The sequence below is a fragment of the Poromitra crassiceps genome, assembly GCF_964638095.1.
Source record: "Poromitra crassiceps genome assembly, chromosome: 6".
NCBI lineage: Eukaryota > Metazoa > Chordata > Actinopteri > Beryciformes > Melamphaidae > Poromitra > Poromitra crassiceps.
In genome coordinates, this window is record NC_139627.1 from 17570623 (window position 1) to 17592285 (window position 21663).

General features: G+C 43.7%; 2 protein-coding genes across 3 annotated transcripts in view; one reads left to right on the forward strand and one right to left on the reverse strand.

Annotated features, from left to right (window-relative positions):
- The first annotated feature begins 8768 nt into the window (after positions 1-8768).
- bcl7a (BAF chromatin remodeling complex subunit BCL7A) lies at positions 8769-15119 on the forward strand. The gene is made up of 6 exons (XM_083638947.1): positions 8769-8914; positions 10299-10380; positions 11489-11585; positions 12667-12816; positions 13886-13992; positions 14712-15119. The coding sequence occupies exons 1-6, from the start codon at positions 8823-8825 to the stop codon at positions 14784-14786; spliced, it is 603 nt and encodes a 200-aa protein (XP_083495073.1). The 5' UTR covers positions 8769-8822; the 3' UTR covers positions 14787-15119.
- Positions 15120-19411: 4292 nt separating this feature from the next.
- The window catches only part of clip1b (CAP-GLY domain containing linker protein 1b), a 53510-nt gene continuing 51258 nt past the window's right edge, over positions 19412-21663 (reverse strand). For both annotated transcript variants that reach the window (XM_083638942.1, XM_083638941.1), the window contains one exon: positions 19412-21364. In XM_083638942.1, coding sequence (XP_083495068.1) covers positions 21124-21364 — 241 coding nt within the window. In that variant the 3' untranslated portion in view covers positions 19412-21123. The remainder of the gene's footprint in view (positions 21365-21663) is intronic.

Genomic DNA, 21663 nt, shown 5'->3' on the forward strand with positions numbered 1-21663 from the left:
AATTTAATGTTTTCATAATTTAATTGATGGTTAATCTGTTGTTATATATACTTTGGCAATATTGTTTAGTGAACTGTCATGCTAATAAAGCCCCTTCAATTGAAATTGAGAGTCTTTTGGATGTTACGGTAATGAATTTATTCCCTCACAGTGTCTCTAAAAGTGTCTGGAAATACATAAAAAATGAGCACATCTATCTATCTAAGGGAGCTAGGGCTCTGTCTGTTTGTCTGTCTGTCCCACTGATTACATCAGTGATGTCATAAATCCACTCACTCACACACACACACACACACACACACACACACACACACACACACACACACACACACACACACACACACACACACACACACACACACACACACACACACACACACAAGTCTCAGTGATGATGTCATCAGTGATGTGATAAGTTGTGACATCATCAGTGATGTCAGAGGCATTGTGATATCATCAGGCATGTCATAAGAGGTTGTGATGTCATCAGTGATGTCATAAAAGCAGTTGTGACATAATCAGTGATGTCATAAGAGCAAAATCAAGTCCCAGGGGCAGACACTGAAAGAAGTGGGAGTCTGGCTTCAGTCTTCAGCTATGAACAGCTGTATGTTGCCAGCTCCAGGACAGGTGATCCAGCACCCCTGAAGTATGCTATCAAGGAGCAGCCAGGGCGAGGCCGCGGAGCGGCCGAGCTGCTTATGAAGTGGCCTTCAACATTGCCAGGGAGGTATGTTCCTGAGAAGCAGCTGCACTTGACTCAACTTTTTCACCTCCCGAAATGAGGAACAGAATCGAAGGTTACCAAGTGTTTTCACCAAAAATCTAGATCCAAATTGGTGATGCATTTGTCAGTCCTATCTGTAATCGCGTGATGAGAACCCTTGCCCTTGCTGCCCGCATGGCCTCCTATTGCAGCTATGTTTAACTCACAGTTCTTGCCAGCAAACAGTTATTTGAGGAGAAGCTGAAGAGTTTCCACGTTTCCTTTGGCAGATGATATATTTTGAGGGATATGCATCTCTGGGAATCTTGATATCTTTTATGTCAGTCTTTACCAGTCTGGCAGCGGTTTTCACAAGACACACTTTTTCTTCATCAACATCATTATTGTCCTTCTTAGATGCATGCAAACATGCACTCAAAATATTTGAGGCCTTCGGCTTCAATGTAACCCCTTCTGGTTTGCCATTGATTTCTGTAATGATTATTTGATCATCACTTCAAGCTATTGTTAAGTTTTCACAGTTAGGTCTCCAAGTGCAATTTGCTCATCATCATTCTGTTCTAAATAGCTGTCTGCTCTTTTTCTTTGGACAACCATGTTCTTCATCAAAGGTCTGAGGTATTTGTTTTTTGCTACAGATATATGGCATCTGAAAATGTTGAATGTATAGCCTAAAGAGCATCTTAATAGGTTGTATTTGTGATGTCATCAGTCACTCGAGCAATTGTGATGCCATCAGTGATGTCACTCGAGCGTGATGTAATCAGTGATGTCATAAATACTTCCTGGCTCACCCTATATAAGTGGAAGCAGTGTGTGTTTTTACACGCAAGCATCCAGTCCCATAAAACACCACCAGCAAGTATCCAGTCTGTCCATAAGAGGAAAAAGCAGCTCCTGCTGGTACAGTATATCAGTTGTGTGACCCCACAGACCTGCAGCGTAGGACCGAAGAGATACAAACTCCCCAGGTGGCTATTAATCGCTCAGCCTCCCTCTCCATCTAACATCAACTCCACCAGTACCTCATCCACTCTACAACAGCAAGGAGGCAAGTAACTACTTCTTTTGTTTGTAAATATACTGATTCCTACTAGGGCATTCACAGACTAGTCGACTAGTCGACTAGTAAAACCATTAGTCGACACTGTGCTTAGTAGTCGACTAGTCTTTTTTTTTTTTTTTTTTTTTTAATCTTTAAGAAAGAACATGAGGTTACGACACGACATACATGGGCTATCATATCCCATATCCCCCACAAAGAACATCAAAACACAACAAAACAAAACAAGAAAACTGCATAAGATACACAATAATCCAAGAACAAACAAGACTATTGGACAAACAACCAAACAAAAACAATGCATTCAGCTCCTATCCTGGGATATGGGATATGATAGTCCATGTATGTCGTGTAAATACCTCATGTTCTTTCTTAAAGATTAAAAAAACATTTTCTTTTTTCTTTTTTTCCAGCATCTGCATCGATAGACTGTCCTCCACAAAAGTATCAAACAGATTTTTGATAGATAAAAAATTGAGCCCACAGTGCATCAAAATGTTTTACTGTAAATGGTACTTTAAACAGCTAATGCAAATTCTTGCTAAATAAAGCTTGAATCTCCACGAAAAAAATTGACAAGATTTTGCTGTCAGAGTAGTTGAAGTGTGCAAAATCTAAGAATTGTATGTCAAAAACTGAATTTTTGACAGTATTTTGAATTCTGCCCTCATGTATAGCCTATAAAGAGCATCGTAATTGCCCTAATTACCTAATGATGTGATGTCACTTGACAATGATGTCATCAGTGATGATGTCATCAGTGATGTCATCAGTTTTGTGACATCACTGATGATGTCATCTATAAATCGCTCAGCCTTCCTCTCCATAACATCAGCTCTCCCAGTACCTCATCGACTCTACAACAGCAAGGAGGCAAGTAACGTCTGCCTGTCTGTCTGTCTGTCTGTACACCTTTCTAGAGACGAGGAAATATTTGTAGCCCTAGTATGAGTGCTAACTTATTGTGTTTTATTGTGTTTTAGGAAGCAAGGGTTCAGCTGCACTCTAGGACAGAGAAGACACAAGCTTCCCAAGTGGCTACTAGTCACTCAGCCTCCCTCTCCAGTGCATCTAACATCAGCTCTCTCAGTACCTCATCCACTCCTTCACAACAGCAAGGAGGCAAGTAACGTCTGTCTGTCTGTCTGTCTGTCTGTCTGTATACCTTTCTAGAGACGAGGAAATATTTGTAGCCCTAGTATGAGTGCTAACTTATAGTGTTTTATTGTGTTTTAGGAAGCAAGGGTTCAGCTGCACTCTAGGACAGAGAAGACACAAGCTTCCCAAGTGGCTACTAGTCACTCAGCCTCCCTCTCCAGTGCATCTAACATCAGCTCTCTCAGTACCTCATCCACTCCTTCACAACAGCAAGGAGGCAAGTAACTTGTGTGGGTGACTGTTTGTGTGTATGTCTGTGCACTTTTGGAGAGGAAAAATAATAATATATTTGCAACCCTAGTATGAATGGTAACTTACTTGCCCGGCTACGACCCATTGCTGCGCAGCAATTATAATTTATGTTTTGTTTTGTTATGTTACAGTATGTTTAGTAGGGCTTTTCCCTAGGCCCGCCCCTTTCCTGACCACACCCCCTCCCACCTCCCACATACTCTCCCCCCGATACACCTGTCCATGCCCCCTACCCACCTCTCGAATCCAGACTCTCTACGACTTTCCTATCCCTAGCAACGGACCCTTTTCCCTAGCCCCGCCCCCTCCATTGAGCCGACCCGGATCAGATCATGCCGTAAGTGCCCTCAATATCACACTTAACACATCAGATCCTTTTAAATAATCTGTTTTACTCACTGTCAACAGACCAACATGAATGTTTTCATAGTGAATGTATGTTGTCATTAAATCACCAAGGTCTGAAGAAGACAGATTGCAGGAAAGAAAAAGGCGACAAGAGCAACAAAGACAACAGGTGAGAGGTCATGTGATTAATTAGTCTTGTAGTCAAACTATTGCTTGCAGACTAAAGCATAATCCCTCCACTTATTTCAGGATCTGGAAGTGGTGCCTCCAAAAAGGTTCAGGCATTCAGAATCTGTCTCTGAAGCATCAGGTATTGTTCAAAGCAGTATTATTGTAGCCTGGGTAAGCCCATCCCCCACGTGACCTGCTCTCAGACCTGTTCTCAGTCACTAGGTGACTGGGAACTGAGAGAGCAGGTCACGTGGGGGCTGGGTTTACCTAGGCTAGTATTATTGTACACACATCCATCAAGGTTGTAGATGTGGGATGTCACAGAGCTGGTTTTGCAGTCATTTTTCCATTTTCATTAAACCAGTATACTTCAAATCAGCTAATGATCTTTTTTTTACATCTTGCATTGTTATTGTGCCTATAAGAACCACAATCTGTTTCCTTTCTAGAAGAACCACAATCTGTTTCCTTTCTAGAAGAAACTGAGAACTTGCCAGAACTGGGAACAGGAAACGGGGTATGTTGCCTGTTGTGGGCTTTTCTTATTTCACCGTTTTCTGCCTTCTCCAACCTGGTTTTCTTTATTTTTGATTAGGAGGATGTTCTGCTTAGGGACACCATTGAGGCAGCAAGGTGGTGTGGCACAAAAAGATTCAAGGGAAAACTTTCCCTTCCCCAAGTCATCACCATGGACAAGGAAGATCGCTTGAGGGCAGTGGTGGAACTGCGACAGATGTCTGATGGCTGGATGGATGAAGAGGAGACTGAACTAAGGGAACCGTTCATGTTCCATTTCAGTCTGCAGGAAGATTACGAAGAATTTTGTGTAGAAATTATAGACACAAGGGAAATGCGGGTGTCTGCTGGTTTTGGAATAAAGGAATAGAGTGTACAGAACACTTACTGTTTTTGACACCGACAGGAATAAAGCATGTTCAAGTGTCAATGGCACAGACATCACTTCAGTCTCTGATCTCCTTAATGTAGCTGATATAATTGAGTGTACACAAATTTAACATGTGTCACTCACTTGTGGAAATGCTATGGTATATATTTTTTTAAATATAGGCAGCATGGATAAAATAATGGACTTACTAAAAAGAAAACATTTAACAAGTAAAAATATAGGGATGTCTGTCTATCAAATGCATTGATTTCACTTCACTGTTCCAATTCAGCTGGCCCTAGTTACACAGGTTTCAAGTTCAGTGGGAGCTGAACTTCAGTAAGAAGTTGTGTGTGAAGTTTTGAGGGCTCATGAAAATGTAAACGTGTTCCCATTATTTTATTCACAAGATGAGACAAGAATATCGAATATTAGGTAAAAAAATTCCCAACACCTACACAGAACATTACAATAATAATGTGTTGTAGTCACTGATGGATAAACCTATACAAAGTCTGCTAGGATCCCCACTAGCTGCTAAACACAGTGATATTCAGAGTCGATGGGTTAGGTTTTCTATAGATACCTGGTTTCGTCTATTGAAACAACTTAAAATTCAGAAAGAAATAATATTGAGGTGGCTGAGCTTTGACCCAGACTTTAAGCCAGCTGCAAGTGATAATAGATTTATTCAATGGGCAGAGAAAGGAATCACAGCACTGTTTGTTGGTTCAGTTTGATAAGCAGGAATTTCCAGACAATGTCATAAAAATACGATCTTGTTCAACAGGATTTTTATATTAGAGTAGTTGTGGGTACATGATAAACACTCCAAAAAGAGTCACTATGAACTTTATCCTGCGGAGGGCAGTAATACGCCTAGAAGCGTGCACACTGCCGAAGATCTGATAGAAGAAGAGGAAGAAAGAGCTGAGTTTTACCAAAGAGCGTGGAAGGAAAGAGACGACACTCCAGCCATTTTTGGAAACAGAATGCGCCTCGCAGTGGTCAGCTGCGGTAGCGCTGGCCCCTATAATCAGCCTCTCTAAACAGTAATCAACGGGAGAACACTCTAAACTTTGGGGATTCACATCTTTTCCGGGCGTACTGCAAATCTTGATTGAAGTGGTGTAGTGCAGGGATGTAAAACAACAACCATATTGTGGAAACTAAGCAAAATTTTTCGTTTCTTTCTTTTTTTTTTCTCAAGATAAATAGCTAATGAAAAGGACCCGAGGTTCAACTCCCGTTGAGTTACTGTTTAGAGAGGCTGATTATAGGGGCCAGCGCTACCGCAGCTGACCACTGCGAGGTTCTTTTGGCGCTGTCACGTTTCCAAAAATCAAAAATGGCGGAGGCTGCTGGGCGCTGATGTTGCAATGGGGCAATATGGAGCTGCCATTTATTTCCATAAAAGTTCTTTGGTTTTACTTTGAGTGGGCGCACGCGTTTGACTCCGCCCACGTTGAGCCACTCCCCGATCTGCGTACTGCAGTCAGGGGCTTCTCGTCCCTTCTGCCTGTTTGAAGAATATCGCAGCTGTGTGCGATCCAGTGAGATGATTGATTGACGGCCAGTCATCCAATCACGACAATGCTATAAGGAGGAGCATGACTGGATGACAATTTGTCATTGGATGACTCAGTCATGATCCTCCTTATGGGATTGTGGTGATTGGGTGACTGGCTGTCCGTCACGCTCCTCTCTCCGTCTCCTCCTCCGTCAGCCTCTCTTCTGACGGAAGGGAATCTGACGGAAGGGAAGAGAGGCTTCCAAGCTCTGGGGCGAGGCCCACAGTCTCAGACTTTGAAAGCCCCTGCTGTAGAGGAAGCCCTTCACCAGTGCAAGATTTAGGCTATGAGAATACCACGATCACTGTGTGCAGGCAATTCAAGTTTGAAGTTCACTAAAGGTTTCACCAAGTCCTGTGGTGAGGTAAACAGTCACTTCATGATCATCCAAACGTGTCCAAACGTTAATCAATATAGCCCAGAGAGGTGGGCTATATCAATGCAGGTGGGCTACATAGACTTGATGAGAAGACTTGGGCTTGAGACTTACTTGACTTGGAACTTGTACTATGACTTGAAAAGTTTTTTATGGTTGAGATTGTGTTTGTGTTTGTGTAAATTACTTGAATTCTGTTTTCTGAATTTGTATGGAATAGCTGAATTTATTGAAGTTGAAACTGATTCTAGAAATCAATCTCATGATGCTTTTACCACGTTTTTTTTAAATATGAAAACCATATTGCATTGAAATGGTAACCTACATTCAAGACTTGGGACTTTTGAAACATGTGCTTCAAGATTTGAGACTGACTTGCTGGAACTCAAGCAAAGTTGATGGTCACACCTCTGATATAGCCTAATCTCTGGGTACAGAGCTTAACTGACAATAATATAGTCTATTATCTGGTCAGTGTGATAAATTATTAGGTCACATAGAGGGAACATTTGTCCTGAGAATATACACACACACACACACGGCTCCCCAATAAATGTCTGTGTCTCTACTCTCCATTTTAACAATTACCTAAACTACAATTCCATTAATTTCTCCGTTGGCAACGACAAAACAATTGTCATGAACTAAAATGTTCTCTTCACCTTCAACAACCCATGTATGGCTAATCATGAACAAGGAGAGATGATTCTTTCAAATTTCCATTCAGCCAATATCTACTTTCCTGGGAAAATTTGCAACAATTGTTGAGATAGTAGGACTGACAGATACATCAATCAGCACTTTCTAATTTTCTCTGAACTAAAATGACCTTGCATTTTCCCTCCTTCCTTGATCCACTTTATCCACATTTATTCCTTTTATCCCACTGAAAATTAAACCACTCTGCTTCCCTATTTCACTGTATTCACTAATTTCAAATTACCACCAGTACCAAATGCTTTCAGTTGTAGGACCCAGGTTCCCTGCCGAAGTGCCCTTGATCAAAAATATTGAGCCCCCACTAGCTTCAGAGGCACTGTTCTGTGACTCAGCGGTCCTTGATCAGGTTCTCAGTAAAATGAGCAATCAATTAATTTCACCACAAATTATCCCAATGAAAGAATGTAGAGTGACTATTCCAATGAGAGATTTCATGCCACTAGTATATATCTCCCAGACATTTAGTTTTTAGGCTGACATATTTTTTACATCATGCTAAGCAGTATCAAAATAATAAAATAAAAGCATAAATGAGTGTTTTCTGAAAATATAATTTACTTTTGTTCATTTTGGTGTTTGCCCCAACCTGGAGGTCATAGCTTAGCCTCTGTTACCACTGCCTCGCTGTGAAAAGAGAAATTCCATAAAGGGATTTATAAAGCATCACCTTATCAGCTCTATGCTGAAAAGGTGGGTGATGCTGTTCTGCACATAAAGCTTAGCTGAGTTGAGGCTACTATAATATAGGCTCGATTCCTAGGCTCGGCCGCTGTGCGGGCTCGCTAGCTTGGCCGCTGCATGGCCTCACCCGCCCTGCAGCTCGCCAAGCTGGCCCTGTAGCTCGGCTGCTGCATGGCCACACCTGCCCTATTGGTGCTCACATGCGTGGGTGTGTGTTGCTCACAAAATGTTATTGCCCTTAAGTTTAGATGCGCGCAGGTGTGTGTGTCATCATCAGTGATGTCATAAGATGAATTTGTGTTATGACATCACTGATGACATCATCCGTCTTATGAAATCACTGATGACATCATCAGTCTTATGACATCACTGATGGCATTATCAGTGATGTCACAATGCCAATCATCAGTGGGACAAAAATCGAAACAGATTGCCCTAAGCCCCTTTATATATATATATATACATACATACACACACACACACACACCATTATTTCTATATTTTATTATGTATAATTGTTTGTTTATTCATTTATTTATTTGTTAAAACCCTTTTTATAAATGAAAAGATAAAAAGTTTTGCCTGCAAATTCGGCGCCTGAAAGTTGCAAGCAAAACTTTTTTATTGGATGAGTGCATATCCAGGCTTTTTTGCAGGCAGGCAGGCTCTGCCTCTTTTGTTCTCCCACACAGCAGGCAGGCAGGGAGACAGATCTCTCTCCACAGTGCAGCTGCAGGCTCCACTCAGTCCCAAGCACCCCTCCCCTCCCCTCCGCGGCGCGCAGGCGCAGTGGCTCCTCTGTGCGCTCTACTGTTTGCATTGTGTCTGAACTGCCGGCGAGCTTTAAAAATATTATACCCACCGCGGCAATGTCGGGCAGGTCGGTCCGCGCTGAGACCCGGAGCAGGGCAAAAGATGACATCAAGCGGGTTATGGCCGCTATTGAGAAAGTACGAAAATGGTAAGGGGAAAAGACAGGCAAAAAATACCCTTTCGTTATCTAACACGAGAAAGCCTTGCTTGTTGGGGGAGGAGAGGGAAGCAGCGAGAAGGAATACGGGATGAAATGGAAAGAAAGGGCAGATTTGGAAGGGGATTTACAGCAGATGTACTTGCAACTCAGGTGCACCGGGGCGCACTAGCGCGATGCGGCATCCTGTAGCGCGTCTCGGCGCCACAGAACCCACAGTCCGGGTCCGTTTTCTCCGCGGATTTTAACAGCTCGGGTTGAACCCAGAAGCCATTTCGTTGCAGTCACATGAAGCCATTGCTTTCTCCTAAGCGCTGTTGTGCTGGTGTCGGCTGTTTGGCGGCGGCAGGACGAGTCGGAACCACCAATAACTCCGACTTCCAAACAAATTGACGACGGCGCTCTTGAGTCGGAGTAGTTTAGTCCGTCTGGAGTTTGAAATGAAGCGCTGTGAGTCGCCCTTTAGGGCGATAGAGACACAGGCGCGGTGGGGGTTGGGAGAGGGAAGTAGGCTACTGTAGTGCATGGCTGAACACGCAATGAGTCAGTGGGTAACGTTTAACGCATAAAACAAGCCGGTTTGACCAACTTATAGCACAATCACCTCTTTTCCAGAGGAGACATGACCGCGGGTGTTAGTTGTATCATTGAAGGATCGATGTATTTTAAATATATTTAATGTGCTATGTTTTATCTGGTGTGATAATCAGACCTCCCCCGGTTTAAATCAGTGTACTAGTAGTAGAAGTTGTGCTCTTCAGTTCTGAAAACTACTTTGCCCCCAGGTGATCCAGGTGAAGTGTCGTGCATGCTTTAGGGGCATTTAACGTTATGACGTAAAATTTAATTATCTTCCCCCCCCCTCTAGTAACGTCATTGAACAAATAATATTAATGTAGGCTACATTGTTGTAGGGACTCATTGTGTCTGTCATAATTTATTATTATTATCATTATTATTATTTTAGGCTATTTGATTCTATCATGGTATGTAGGTTCCCACGGGTCCTTGAACTCCTTAAAAAATCAAGGCATTGAAAAGTTTTTAAGAATGGGCATAAAGAGATCGTTAAGTGCTTTAATTTATGTTGTGCAAGAATAGAAACTCAATAGTGAGTTTATAGCTATATATAGTCACCTTATCATTCATTTGTTCTGCTGTTTCTCTATATAATATCCCTGCAGAGATTTAAAGTGTTGTTGGCTGTGATATTCATTATCAGCAGTGAGTTCATAATAACCTTATTGAACATTTTTAACTCCTATGATATCACTGTAATATTCCAGTATTTTCGGGCTACAGTAGTTCTTTTTCACAGGGCAGCTGTTTGTGTTATTGCCTGTAGCCTTGTTTTGAGTACATCATCTCTACACAGGGAGAAGAAATGGGTGACTGTGGGAGACACATCACTTCGCATCTACAAGTGGGTGCCAGTAACAGAGCCCAAATCAGATGATGTAAGTCCTGATTACTCACTGCTTACTGTCCTGTGTTCAGGGTTCTGCTTACTGTCCTGTGTTCAGGGTTCTGCTTACTGTCCTGTGTTCAGGGTTCTGCTTACTGTCCTGTGTTCAGGGTTCTGCTTACTGTCCTGTGTTCAGGGTTCTGCCCAAGTGCTTGGATTTTGAGGCGGGAAACATCAAGTCCTGCAATACCTTGAAAAAAGCCCCTTTTTTAAACAAGGTCTTAAAAGTCCTTGAATTTCACATGAACCACATAACGCTGTCTGTCAGTGATGTCACGTCTTATATTTTGTATTAAAAAGACAAAAGGCGCCTACTGAGGTATGAGCATCTGTTCAAAGTCAAAGCAGTCTTTAGACAAATATTTTCCTGTCCCATTCACAAGATTGATAGTAGAGTTTACTTGTTAAATACAAAATGTGATGCTAGTGCTTGAAAGTAATTTCATTTCATTTTGTAATGTCTGTATGAACCCTGCATGTTACCGATCTATGCACCCCCCCCCCCCCCCCCCCCACACACACACACACACACACACACACACACACACACACACACCTTTTCCTGTGGTGGAACACATTATTATACCTACTCTTATCATGATGGCCCACTGGCAGATGCAGACATAAATACAATGCTTTTCAAAATGGACACATTCACTGGGCAAAATAAGAAAACCACTTTAACTTAGGGGATTTAAAACATGACATATTTTTTTTATTTACGGTATGTAACATTTTCTTTCAAACAAAATCAGCCTTACATATCGTCAGACATTTTTGTTTCGGGCCGATGCCAGACAGTATTTACCTGTGCCAAGGAGGTGCCGTTTGTCTGTTAGCAGGATTACGGAAAAACTACTGGGCCGATCTTCGTGAAACTTTGTGGGAGGGTGTAGCATTGAAGCAAATCAGATCGTATATATCATCGAATATTTCTAACCCAAATGTCTTGGAACATTCTTGGATTATGTAGAAAATGAAAATGATTGTGTTTTCGTATCCTTTATGTCGCTCTTTGTATTTGAATAGTTTTCTTTTATGTCCTCACGCTCGTGTGTGGCGCCTGAACACTGTTGCTTCCTCTCTCGTTTGTTTGGTAGAAGAACAAGAACAAGAAGAAGGGCAAAGATGAGAAGTACGGCTCTGAGGTGACCACTCCAGAGAACAGCTCTTCTCCAGGGATGATGGACATGCATGGTGGGTGTGACACACACACACACACACACACACACACACACACACACACACACACACACACACACACACACACACACACACACACACACACACACACACACACACACACACACACACACACACACACACACACACACACACACACACACACACACACACACACACACACACACAGCCAGAGGGGATGTTTAGGCTAGAGCTGAACAATTAATCAAAGAAGAAAAAAATTAAACAATTTCCAAATCACAGAGGCTGCAGTTAATTGCTTAAGAGAGAGTTTAACAAGGTGTTTTAGAGCTGCAGGTAGTCATGGTCCATGAATCAAAACTTTTCATCATACTATATATCTATATTTTATTGTAACAAAATCACTTTTCTTTAAACAATTCAGTTCTAAAAAAATATGTGAAGAAAAACAGTCATAAGGTGAGAGGGAAAATATGTATTTTGCATTTTAGGGTGAACTGTTCCTTTAAATTGATATTGTGATATGAGACTAGATATTGAATTACAGTAAAGTGATGTAGTTTTCTGAACTTACCAGACTGTTCTAGCTGTTCTATTATTTGCCTTTACCCACTTAGTCATTATATCCACATCACTGATGATTATTTATCATAAATCTCATTGTGTAAATATGTTGTGAAAGCACCAATGGTCAACCCTACCCTATATCGAGGTTATTTGGTCAAGAATAATGTGATATTTGATTTTGTCCATATTGCTCAGCCCTAGCACCCAAAACTCTTAGAAAAAGAAGAAGCATTGCATCTGTTTGCTATGAGCGCCACTTTCCTTCTAAGATGACATGTCCAGCAGAGGATTAGGGCCACATGTGAAAACTTAATTTGAGTTCTGAGTTTAAAATCAGACTTCTGAGGTTGTCTTGACACTTTCTTCTTTTTTTTTTTTTTTTTAACCAGAATTCTGACTTCAAACTCAGAACCCCCAATAAATCTTTTGTGTGTGGCCCTGATCCTCTTCTGTAACCCAGAGGATCATTTTCTATGAGCAGTGCGATTGTATACAACGTCGTAATCAAAGCACCAACTCAAATCGCTGCTCGTTCTGTCCATGCTAGATGACAACAGCAACCAGAGCTCCATCGCCGACTCGTCCCCGGTGAAACAGGAAAACAGTTGTAGCACCAGCCCCGCCCCGGAGCCCACCGCCACCTCCCACCGTGACAACCAAGACTCCAAGAGCGACCACAGCCCAGACAGCAAGAGGGGTGAGACATGTATACACGCATATGATCTCAAATGCTGTAGTTACACACATACACACATACACACATACACACATACACACATACACACATACACACATAGACACATAGACACATACACACATACACACATACACACATAGACACAGTGCAGCTGTGAGACATGTATACACGCATATGATCTCAAATGCTGTAGTTACACACATACACACATACACACATAGACACATACACACATACACACATACACACATAGACACAGTGCAGCTGTGAGACATGTATACACGCATATGATCTCAAATGCTGCAGTTACACACATACACACATAGACACAGTGCAGCTGTGCTCATGTTATTCCCCTCAGGACTTCAACTGTCACCATGTCAACTGTCGCCCCTCTGTTGGGTTTCTCTGTCTCCCCCTCATACTCGCTCTCAATTTGTCGTTTTTTTTTACCGTGTCCACTTTTCACTCTGTCTTTCCTGATCAGTCTTTTTCTCTCACATTGATCGGGCAGAATTTACTTCTCATATAAATGTATAAAAGTAGTAGATGATGTCGTCAGAGTGCAGTTACTCTGTGTGACCACACGGTGGCACAACTGTGTCTAAAATGGCCGTGTTTTCCTGTCCTCCACTGATGACCGCAAAAATGAAAAACTTATCATTCTGGTATAGGGGGAAAACGCTCTTCTTGGTTTGTATTTCTTAAAACCAATCACAATTGACTTGGGCGGTGCTAAGCCCAGTGACGTGTGTGTGTGTGTGTGTGTGTGTGTGTGTGTGTGTGTGTGTGTGTGGGGGGGGGGGGCGTGTTTTGGTGGAATCAAATTACTACAGTAAATCCCCGCGAAAGCAAACACAGCATAAAACTGTAAAGACGCGTGTGGAGCTTGTAAAACTAGCTGTTTTCAGCATGTAGTTTGCTGCTTGCAGGTTGTTATTTCACATAGCGACAGATACTTTGGAAAACACGCCGGAGGCAACAATGCCAGAGCTTCTACCCGCAGCCGACTCCCGCTGAGTCAGACTAGGTCCCCTCTGAATGTGGTGCCGTGTGCTGTGTTCCTCAGGCAAGACCACCCCTTCTTCAGAGACCTCAGAGAGAGCACCGAGTGCCAAGAGAGACAGCCTATCCTCCTCAGGGGAGAAGGACCCCTCAGACGGCAAAGCCACTCAGGTATGGACACGTGTGGTAGCCCAGGTAGTAGTCATGGCTAGTGGCCACAGAATGCAGATGCATGTAGCCTATTCTTCAGTTCTTGTGTTGCTCTAGATCCGTGATACTCAACCCGAGGCTCTAGAGCCACACGCGGCTCCTTTATGGGTAGCTGTGGCTCTTAAGTCCTACTTAAAATAAATAAGTACAAATCGATACATTTTTATTTTATTTTATTGTGGCTCTTTCAAATATCTTTTTTGTCAGTGTGGCTCCTGAGTAGGGCACGGTTGTGTACCACTGCTCTAGATCAAAGTTATTGCCAACATATTCCCTAAACCAGTGGTTCTCAACATGGGGTCTGGGGACCAACACTAGCTCTTCAGGGGGTTCCAGGGGGACCCCCAGCAAATTGATGATTTGTTAAATGTAATTATTTAATCGACAAGAAGTTGACATAATTAGAGAATGTAGAATAATTATTGTTTCAACCATATTTGTGTGCTGCCTGAATGCACACAGTCAATGTTAGATAGATGGACTTATTGTCTTGTCTGGGTTGCACTGTATGTGAGGACCACTGTTGGACCATGCGCCCCACTGCCACCGTGTATTCCACGTACTGTTCCACTGTGCAAGTTGGCGAGGTGTCTCTGCAGCCAAACCACAGAGACTCCACTACCTCCTGTGTATTCAGTGTGTGAAGGATTCTGACCTTCTCTTTGCGTTTGACCTGCTAGGACCTGGAGGAGGAGGCCCCGGCCAGCAAGAAAAGCAAACCGGAGTCCTCATCTCAGGACTTTGAGGAGAGTTAAATGGGCCCATTATCCCGAGATCATTTGGGGGTAATGGACTCACCGGTTCTCGTCCCTCTCCCCTTCTTCCTAAGCCGACCCACCCCCTAACACTCGTCTGCCACAGAGCGACCCACCCCCTAACACTCGTCTGCCACAGAGCGACCCACCCCCTAACACTCGTCTGCCACAGAGCGACCCACCCCGTAACACTCGCCTGCCACAGAGCGATCCACCCCCTAAGGCTGGTTTCACACCGACGACCCAAGCCTTGCCTATGCCTTGCCTTTACCCACGCTTTTTAATAGGCGTCCGTTTTAGTCAACGAGGCTGTGTACACCGGACGCCTGAGCGTGAACCCTGCGTGTACCCACGCCTTGCCTGTGCCTTGCCGATTTTATCGAATAGGCGAGAGTTCTATTTTCACGCCGACAAGGCGCGTGCAGGCAGGCTTTTCTGTCAAGCCATGAAAGAAAAACGCGACAATATCCGTGGGAACTGGCAAAGTCAACTGAATTTCAAAATAAAATGGAGTTTCTACAACAGTATTGAGCAGAGAGAGAGAGCGAGAGAGAGATTGACGGGTGGCTATCACGTGGGGCTTTCTCCCTGTCGGCAAACAAATCTTCATGAGAGAGAATAGCGACCGAAGAAGCAAGATGGACAATGTTGTTGTGCCAGCACATATTCTTGCAAGATCACCTCTCTAAAATGTCCGACTATAGTCAGACCTGGTTATACATATCCAGCATCAATAGAACATTAAATATATCAGATTTATTTTACCTAGAGGCTACCCATGACAATTCTGGACAACACGTGAAAAAATACAGTCGGGAGAGAGGAGAGGCGCTTGTGACTCGGCTCCAGGTTCGGCGTGCAAAAGGCGTGCGGTGTGATCGCAAAAGCGTGTAACAGGTTCACGCCCAGCTCGGCGTAGGCGTGGGTTGAGGCAAGGCAAGGCGTGGGTCGTCGGTGTGAAACCAGCCTAACACTCGTCTGCCACAGAGCAACCCACCCCATAACACTCGTCTGCCACAGAGCAACCCATCCCCTAACACTCGTCTGCCACAGAGCAACCCACCCCCTAACACTCGTCTGCCACAGAGCAACCCACCCCCTAACACTCGTCTGCCACAGAGCAACCCACCCCGTAACACTCGTCTGCCACGGAGCAACCCACCCCGTAACACTCCTCTACCACAGAGCAACCCACCCGTAACACTCGTCTGCCACAGAGCAACCCACCCCGTAACACTCCTCTACCACAGAGCAACCCACCCGTAACACTCGTCTGCCACAGAGCAACCCACCCCGTAACACTCCTCTACCACAGAGCAACCCACCCGTAACACTCGTCTGCCACAGAGCAACCCACCCCGTAACACTCGTCTGCCACAGAGCAACCCACCCCGTAACACTCCTCTGCCACAGAGGGAGAATGGTACCTCTATTCGCTAACCCCCTCCGTGCTTCCTCACACTTCTTCCCCACACTCTCTCTCTAATGCCAAGAGAAGCTCTGAACCCAGGCTGCAATCCCCCTCCATGACCAGGGGGTGGCGCTGCCTGCCCAGGCCAGAAGAGAAACACTGACCTGCATCTGTGACTTAGAAAGAATAACACTGGGGATTTGACGCCGATGTCCACATCAGCGAGCGTATAGGACGAGGTTGATCCTAGACCCTGGTCTGAGACCAGTTTTAAATGTTTTACTCCCACCGGTTTAGCTCAGGAGACGCAGAGGCTAACCTGGTCCTAGATCAGTGGCTACAGGAAAACCTCCACCTAAAGACCACATCACTTCAATCCCCCCAACTCGCCTCCTGTTAGACTAATGTTCTATATTTGTTTAGGATATGTTTAGGGGTTTTTTTCTCAGGAGGGTCAATGCACTGTTATGGTATATCACAATCGATCACAGATAGATTTGCTGCTGTAATGGATGTCTTTTTTCTCGATCCATGAAAGTTCTCCATTCACTTGTTTTCGATTGAGTTAGTCTGGTATGTAGAGGAAGAAGACGACGGTACTGGTCAAGTTAACCTCTTTAGATGAATAGTGAAGACAGGCATAGGTAGCATAGGTCCTGAAGGTGTGCCTTGTGTTGCTATGATTAAACATACTTAGGTCAAACAATTTTTTTAAATTACACTTTTGGTGCCATGTTTTGTTTTGCCATATAATTGTCACTAATGATTTTTCTTTTCAATATTTATATTCAACCACAAACGTTTGTTAGATTTTTAGTTGCGACAATTGGAGACTGGAATTTAAACACTACCCAAAAGTACTATTGTATCATAAGTCCGATTTGATCATGAGATTTCTCTCGGTTTCTCTCTACACCTCGGTTACTGCTCTGTTTCTGCCTTAGGCGCCGACACCGTTGTTATCTGGCTGTGTTTTTTCCCCCCCTAAGGTTGAAACAGACCAGCGCCGGGTACCGGGTTTCCTGTCCGGTCCGCAGTCATGACATGTACATTTCTTATCACTTCTCATCTCTGTAAATGTCCTGTGTATCACTACTTACCTACGACCTACAGGTTTTGTGTAGCTCACAATAGAGGGTCCAGTCTTTAAGCTTGGTTCTAATCCTCCTTCAAGGTGCTGTCAATTGGCTGAATCCACACACGTCTTGACTGGCATCGAGCTATTTGCTTTGTGCAGATTCTGTCATCGACATCGATGTGCGATTTACTTGAACTTAAGTAGTAAGGATTCAGACCTGTGACCTCGAACGTACAACTTCACACACGTCAGATTGAGTTGCTCTTCACTGGTGAACATTGAATGAAATCAGTTGAATCACAGTAAACCAAGGACTTCATATAACACGGGCTAGATATGAGTACTTAACGAATTACTTGATCTGACGATCTCAGCAAATCAGCCGTCACATGGATGGAGAGAAAAGAAGAAAAAAGAAATTTGAGTTGGATGGATTAGCATATACCTCATTCCCAGTCCAGCAGCGCTGGTACTTAAAATGCTATGTATTGACATTAACAGTTATAAACCGCATTATGTACACTCAGTTAAAAAAAAAAAAATCTCACTTATGTTGTAGCTTTCACCTGATCGAGCCGATTGCTTATAGTTTGCTCATAACTGTGTGTAAAAAAAAAAGAAGAGCTGTGAGATATGTTGTTTTTCTTGGGACCATGTTGTTTCACTTTAGATCTTGTACAGATTTATGGTTTGGTTTGACTTATTTATTCCATCAGTAGTGCTTGGTTTTTATCATGTCCAATGGTTTTGTTTTCTTAATAAAAGTCACAAAACGTTTTCGCTTTTTCTGTTTGTTTTGGTCAACCAGAGGTGTGGACTCGAGTCGCATGACTTGGACTCGAGTCAGACTAGGCACAAATTGTATGACTTTAGACTCGACTTGACAAAATCAAAAAAAGACTTGCAACTCGACATGGGAGTTTAACACCAGCTAGATCAGAGGTTCCCAAACTTTCCAGACCCAAGTACCACTATGTAGTGTACCAAACCAAATTTCCAAAGTACCACTTCCCACTGTGGCTACCAATCCCCCCCCATTAAAAAAATCACTGATTTAACCATGCAATAGCATCAGAAAGGCTAAATAGTAGTAGGCTACTGTTGCGAGTCAGACCACAAATAACCAACACATAAACAGATGCATGTAAACATCTTATTTGTGGATAGGCTGATGGCAGTCAGCAAGGCTGTTGAGTGTCGAGTGCCACCAGATGGAGCCTTGCGGACCACAGTTTGGGAATCACTGAGCTAGATTCTCTGGCCGGGAGCAGATGTTGATGATCTTCAGTACAAGCCCTCAAAGACGAGCCTCTCATGTTCTTCTGCAGGTTATTTAACAGCACTCGTTTGCAGTGTTACGTCTGCCGGTGTAGGACAGCTGAGAGCTCATGAAAAATGGAGCAGGCTTTGTGCTGCCTGAGCGTAATGGATCTGGGGATGAAACGGAGCAGTGGCACTGCTAATCTGTACCATCCTGTGGGATCAGTGGGCTTTGACGCTGTGTGAGAGGCAGTAGATCTGTGAGTAAAAGGCTTACCCGGCTAGCCGGGTGCTTCTCGCTCATAGCGCCCGGCTAGCGGGGTAAGGTTAAGGCCTACTTTGTGCTTCTGCCTTGGTTAAATAGTATTGCAGTAAAATAAAAGGCCGACAGGGGGGGAAAAAAAAGTGCAAAGGACAACCAGAGACCATGCAGGGCACCCGGGGACTGCAGCGGCAGCTTCCCTGCCTAGCAACACAAGGGTCGCAGGTTCGAGCCCCCGTGTTACCTCCGGCTTGGTCGGGCGTCCATACAGGCACAATTGGTCGTGCCTGCAGGTGGGAAGTCGGATTAAGGGTATGTGTCCTGGTCGCTGCACTAGCACCTCTTCTGGTTGTTCGGGGGGGAGGGGAACTGGGGGGAATAGCGTGATCCTCCCACGCTCTACGTCCTGCCGGTGAAACTCCTCACTGTCAGGTGAAAAGAAGCGGCTGGCAACTGCACATGTATCGGGGGAAGCATGTGCTATTCTACAACAGATCGGCAGAGGGGGTGGAACAGGCAGGGGGAATCGGTCAAGTACAATTGGGGAGAAAATCAAACAAAAAAACAGACAATGTATTTTCTCATAGTATTTCTATTGAACTGTTAGAGGAGTATACAGTACATAGAAAACAGTGACATGTTACAATATGTCCACATCTGTAAATGGTTTGAACACTTCAGAAACCATTTATAGACGTGCCTGAAAGTGTTAACATAGAAAACATTGCACTAGGTAGACGCATCACATGACTGAAGTAGAAAGTACACAATGTGTTAAAAGTCAATAATTATACAGGTGGGATTCTCCCCGGAGCGGAAGCATCTCTATCATACAATGTTAATCTTATCAACGAGGCAGAAAAATAAAATACAGTACACAAAAGAGATAGATTTTTTTTGTTTCGTGGCACTATGTGCACATTTCAGAAGGAAACTTCTGATCGATATTTACAAAGAAAAGTGTCAGTCAGTCACTATACATTGTTGCATTGGAAGATTCAATATGATCCAAACTTGTGCTTAAGAACATTAAGATCATTCAAATTAATGTCGCTATACAGGTATAATTTTAAGGAGGACAACATACTGTACATGTATGAAATCCACAGGTAATATAAAATGGGATAGTCCATATTCTATGTACTAATCTGTATTGATTTCCCCATGTTTTCCCCCTTTAGATTACGAGTTTTTAAGTGTGTTGAATGCTGAATCTATAAAGTGGACAGTGCAATACGTTACTAGAGGCTTCTATGAGGGTCTTCATCTGGGCGGGTTCCTCTTAACTCTAACATGTAGCAGGACATGTTTTAATATGTTATTTATAATACAGTAGACCTAGTACAGACTACACACTAGAATCAGTGCTAGCTTATTTCCCTGTATGCATATATCACTGTGGTTCGTGACAGATCTTGAATACGCCAGCCTCATAATCGGACAGAATAAATAACAACACAACAACCTCATCGCTAGCTAAAACAAACCCTCACTATTTATTTTACAGTGGCCTTATTTTCGTATGTTAACCTATGGACAAGGAGTGCAAGTGCGATATAACGCTGTATAGTTCCTTCATGAAAATCTCATAAGTGTACGAATTAAGTGTACGAACGCAATGGATTGTAATTAAACCTTGTTACATAATATTTATGACTGTATGCTAACTACTTGCACAGTATTGTTGTGTCCTCCAATACCTTTCCAGAGGTGAACACAGAAGGCCTTTGTAAAACATCTGACATGGCAGTATTGTTCTCTCTGATTGGTTTTCAGCCGTAAAGACAATGGAATGTCATACAGAAGACAGGAGACGAGGCGTTAAGCGTCAGTCCGGTGCCTCGTTTTTCCTTTTGGGTTTGAAATGTGTTTAAACTGTGATCCCTGTTTTTTTTATTACTCAACTAATAAAGCCTGATAAGAGCGAATGGCAAACATCAGCCGTGGTCAATTTCAAAACAAAACAAAATGCAAAAGAACACACATTAAAAACAAATAACGAGTGCAGAGGATCAGTCCCTTTTCTTACAAAACATCGATATTGCACCAAGGCAGCATATTTGGACGAAGCAGTCTGCGTTATATTCAGAACCGTGGAGCTTTTATGAGTCTTTTAGTGACACAGAGGACGGTGGATGACAGTGATATACATAAATACAATATAAAAATACATATGGGAAATCTGTTGTTTGGCTGTGCGGGGGGGGGGGGGGGGGGGCTAGTGTCAGGCATGAGCTGGGCGGTAAAAGCTGTAATAGAGGGAGAGGGGAACGGAGTGAAAATGGAGTTAAAGAGTTTGGTCGTGGACTCGTGGGTCGTGGAAACCTCAGAAGGTCTGATCGTCGTTGCAGGACTCGGTGGCGTGTCCGAAGGCCTCGCAGATGTCGCAGTAGGGCCTGTGGTCGGCCGGGTTGCCGTGGTAGGTGGAGTGGGGCACCGAGTCGGGGCTCTGGGCCTGGGTGGGGCAGTCCTCCGTGTCGTGGAGGTCGAAGGAGTCGCAGATGTCGCAGAACAGACGTGGAGGGGCGGGCTGCTTCTTCTCCCGCTTCAACACGCCCTCGTCCAGCCTGGAGCGGCGGGAAGGGAGGGGAGAGAGGGAGTGTCAGTCTGCTCAGTGCAATAGAGATGACTCGGCCTATTACAGCAACGTTAATAACGGGAGGAACGTTATTATTATTACGTTAGGATCTATTAAAAAATAGCGATGGTGGCCTGCATTATACACGGCTTATAGTAATGACGGCAATAGAATCCTCAGGGTTTGTTTGTATGCCTCTCTGCTGTCCACAGACGTGAAGGGAGAGTAGGACGAGAGAGATGTGTGGATAGTTACGTTAGGAGACGCAGACAAAACCTTCAGACAGCA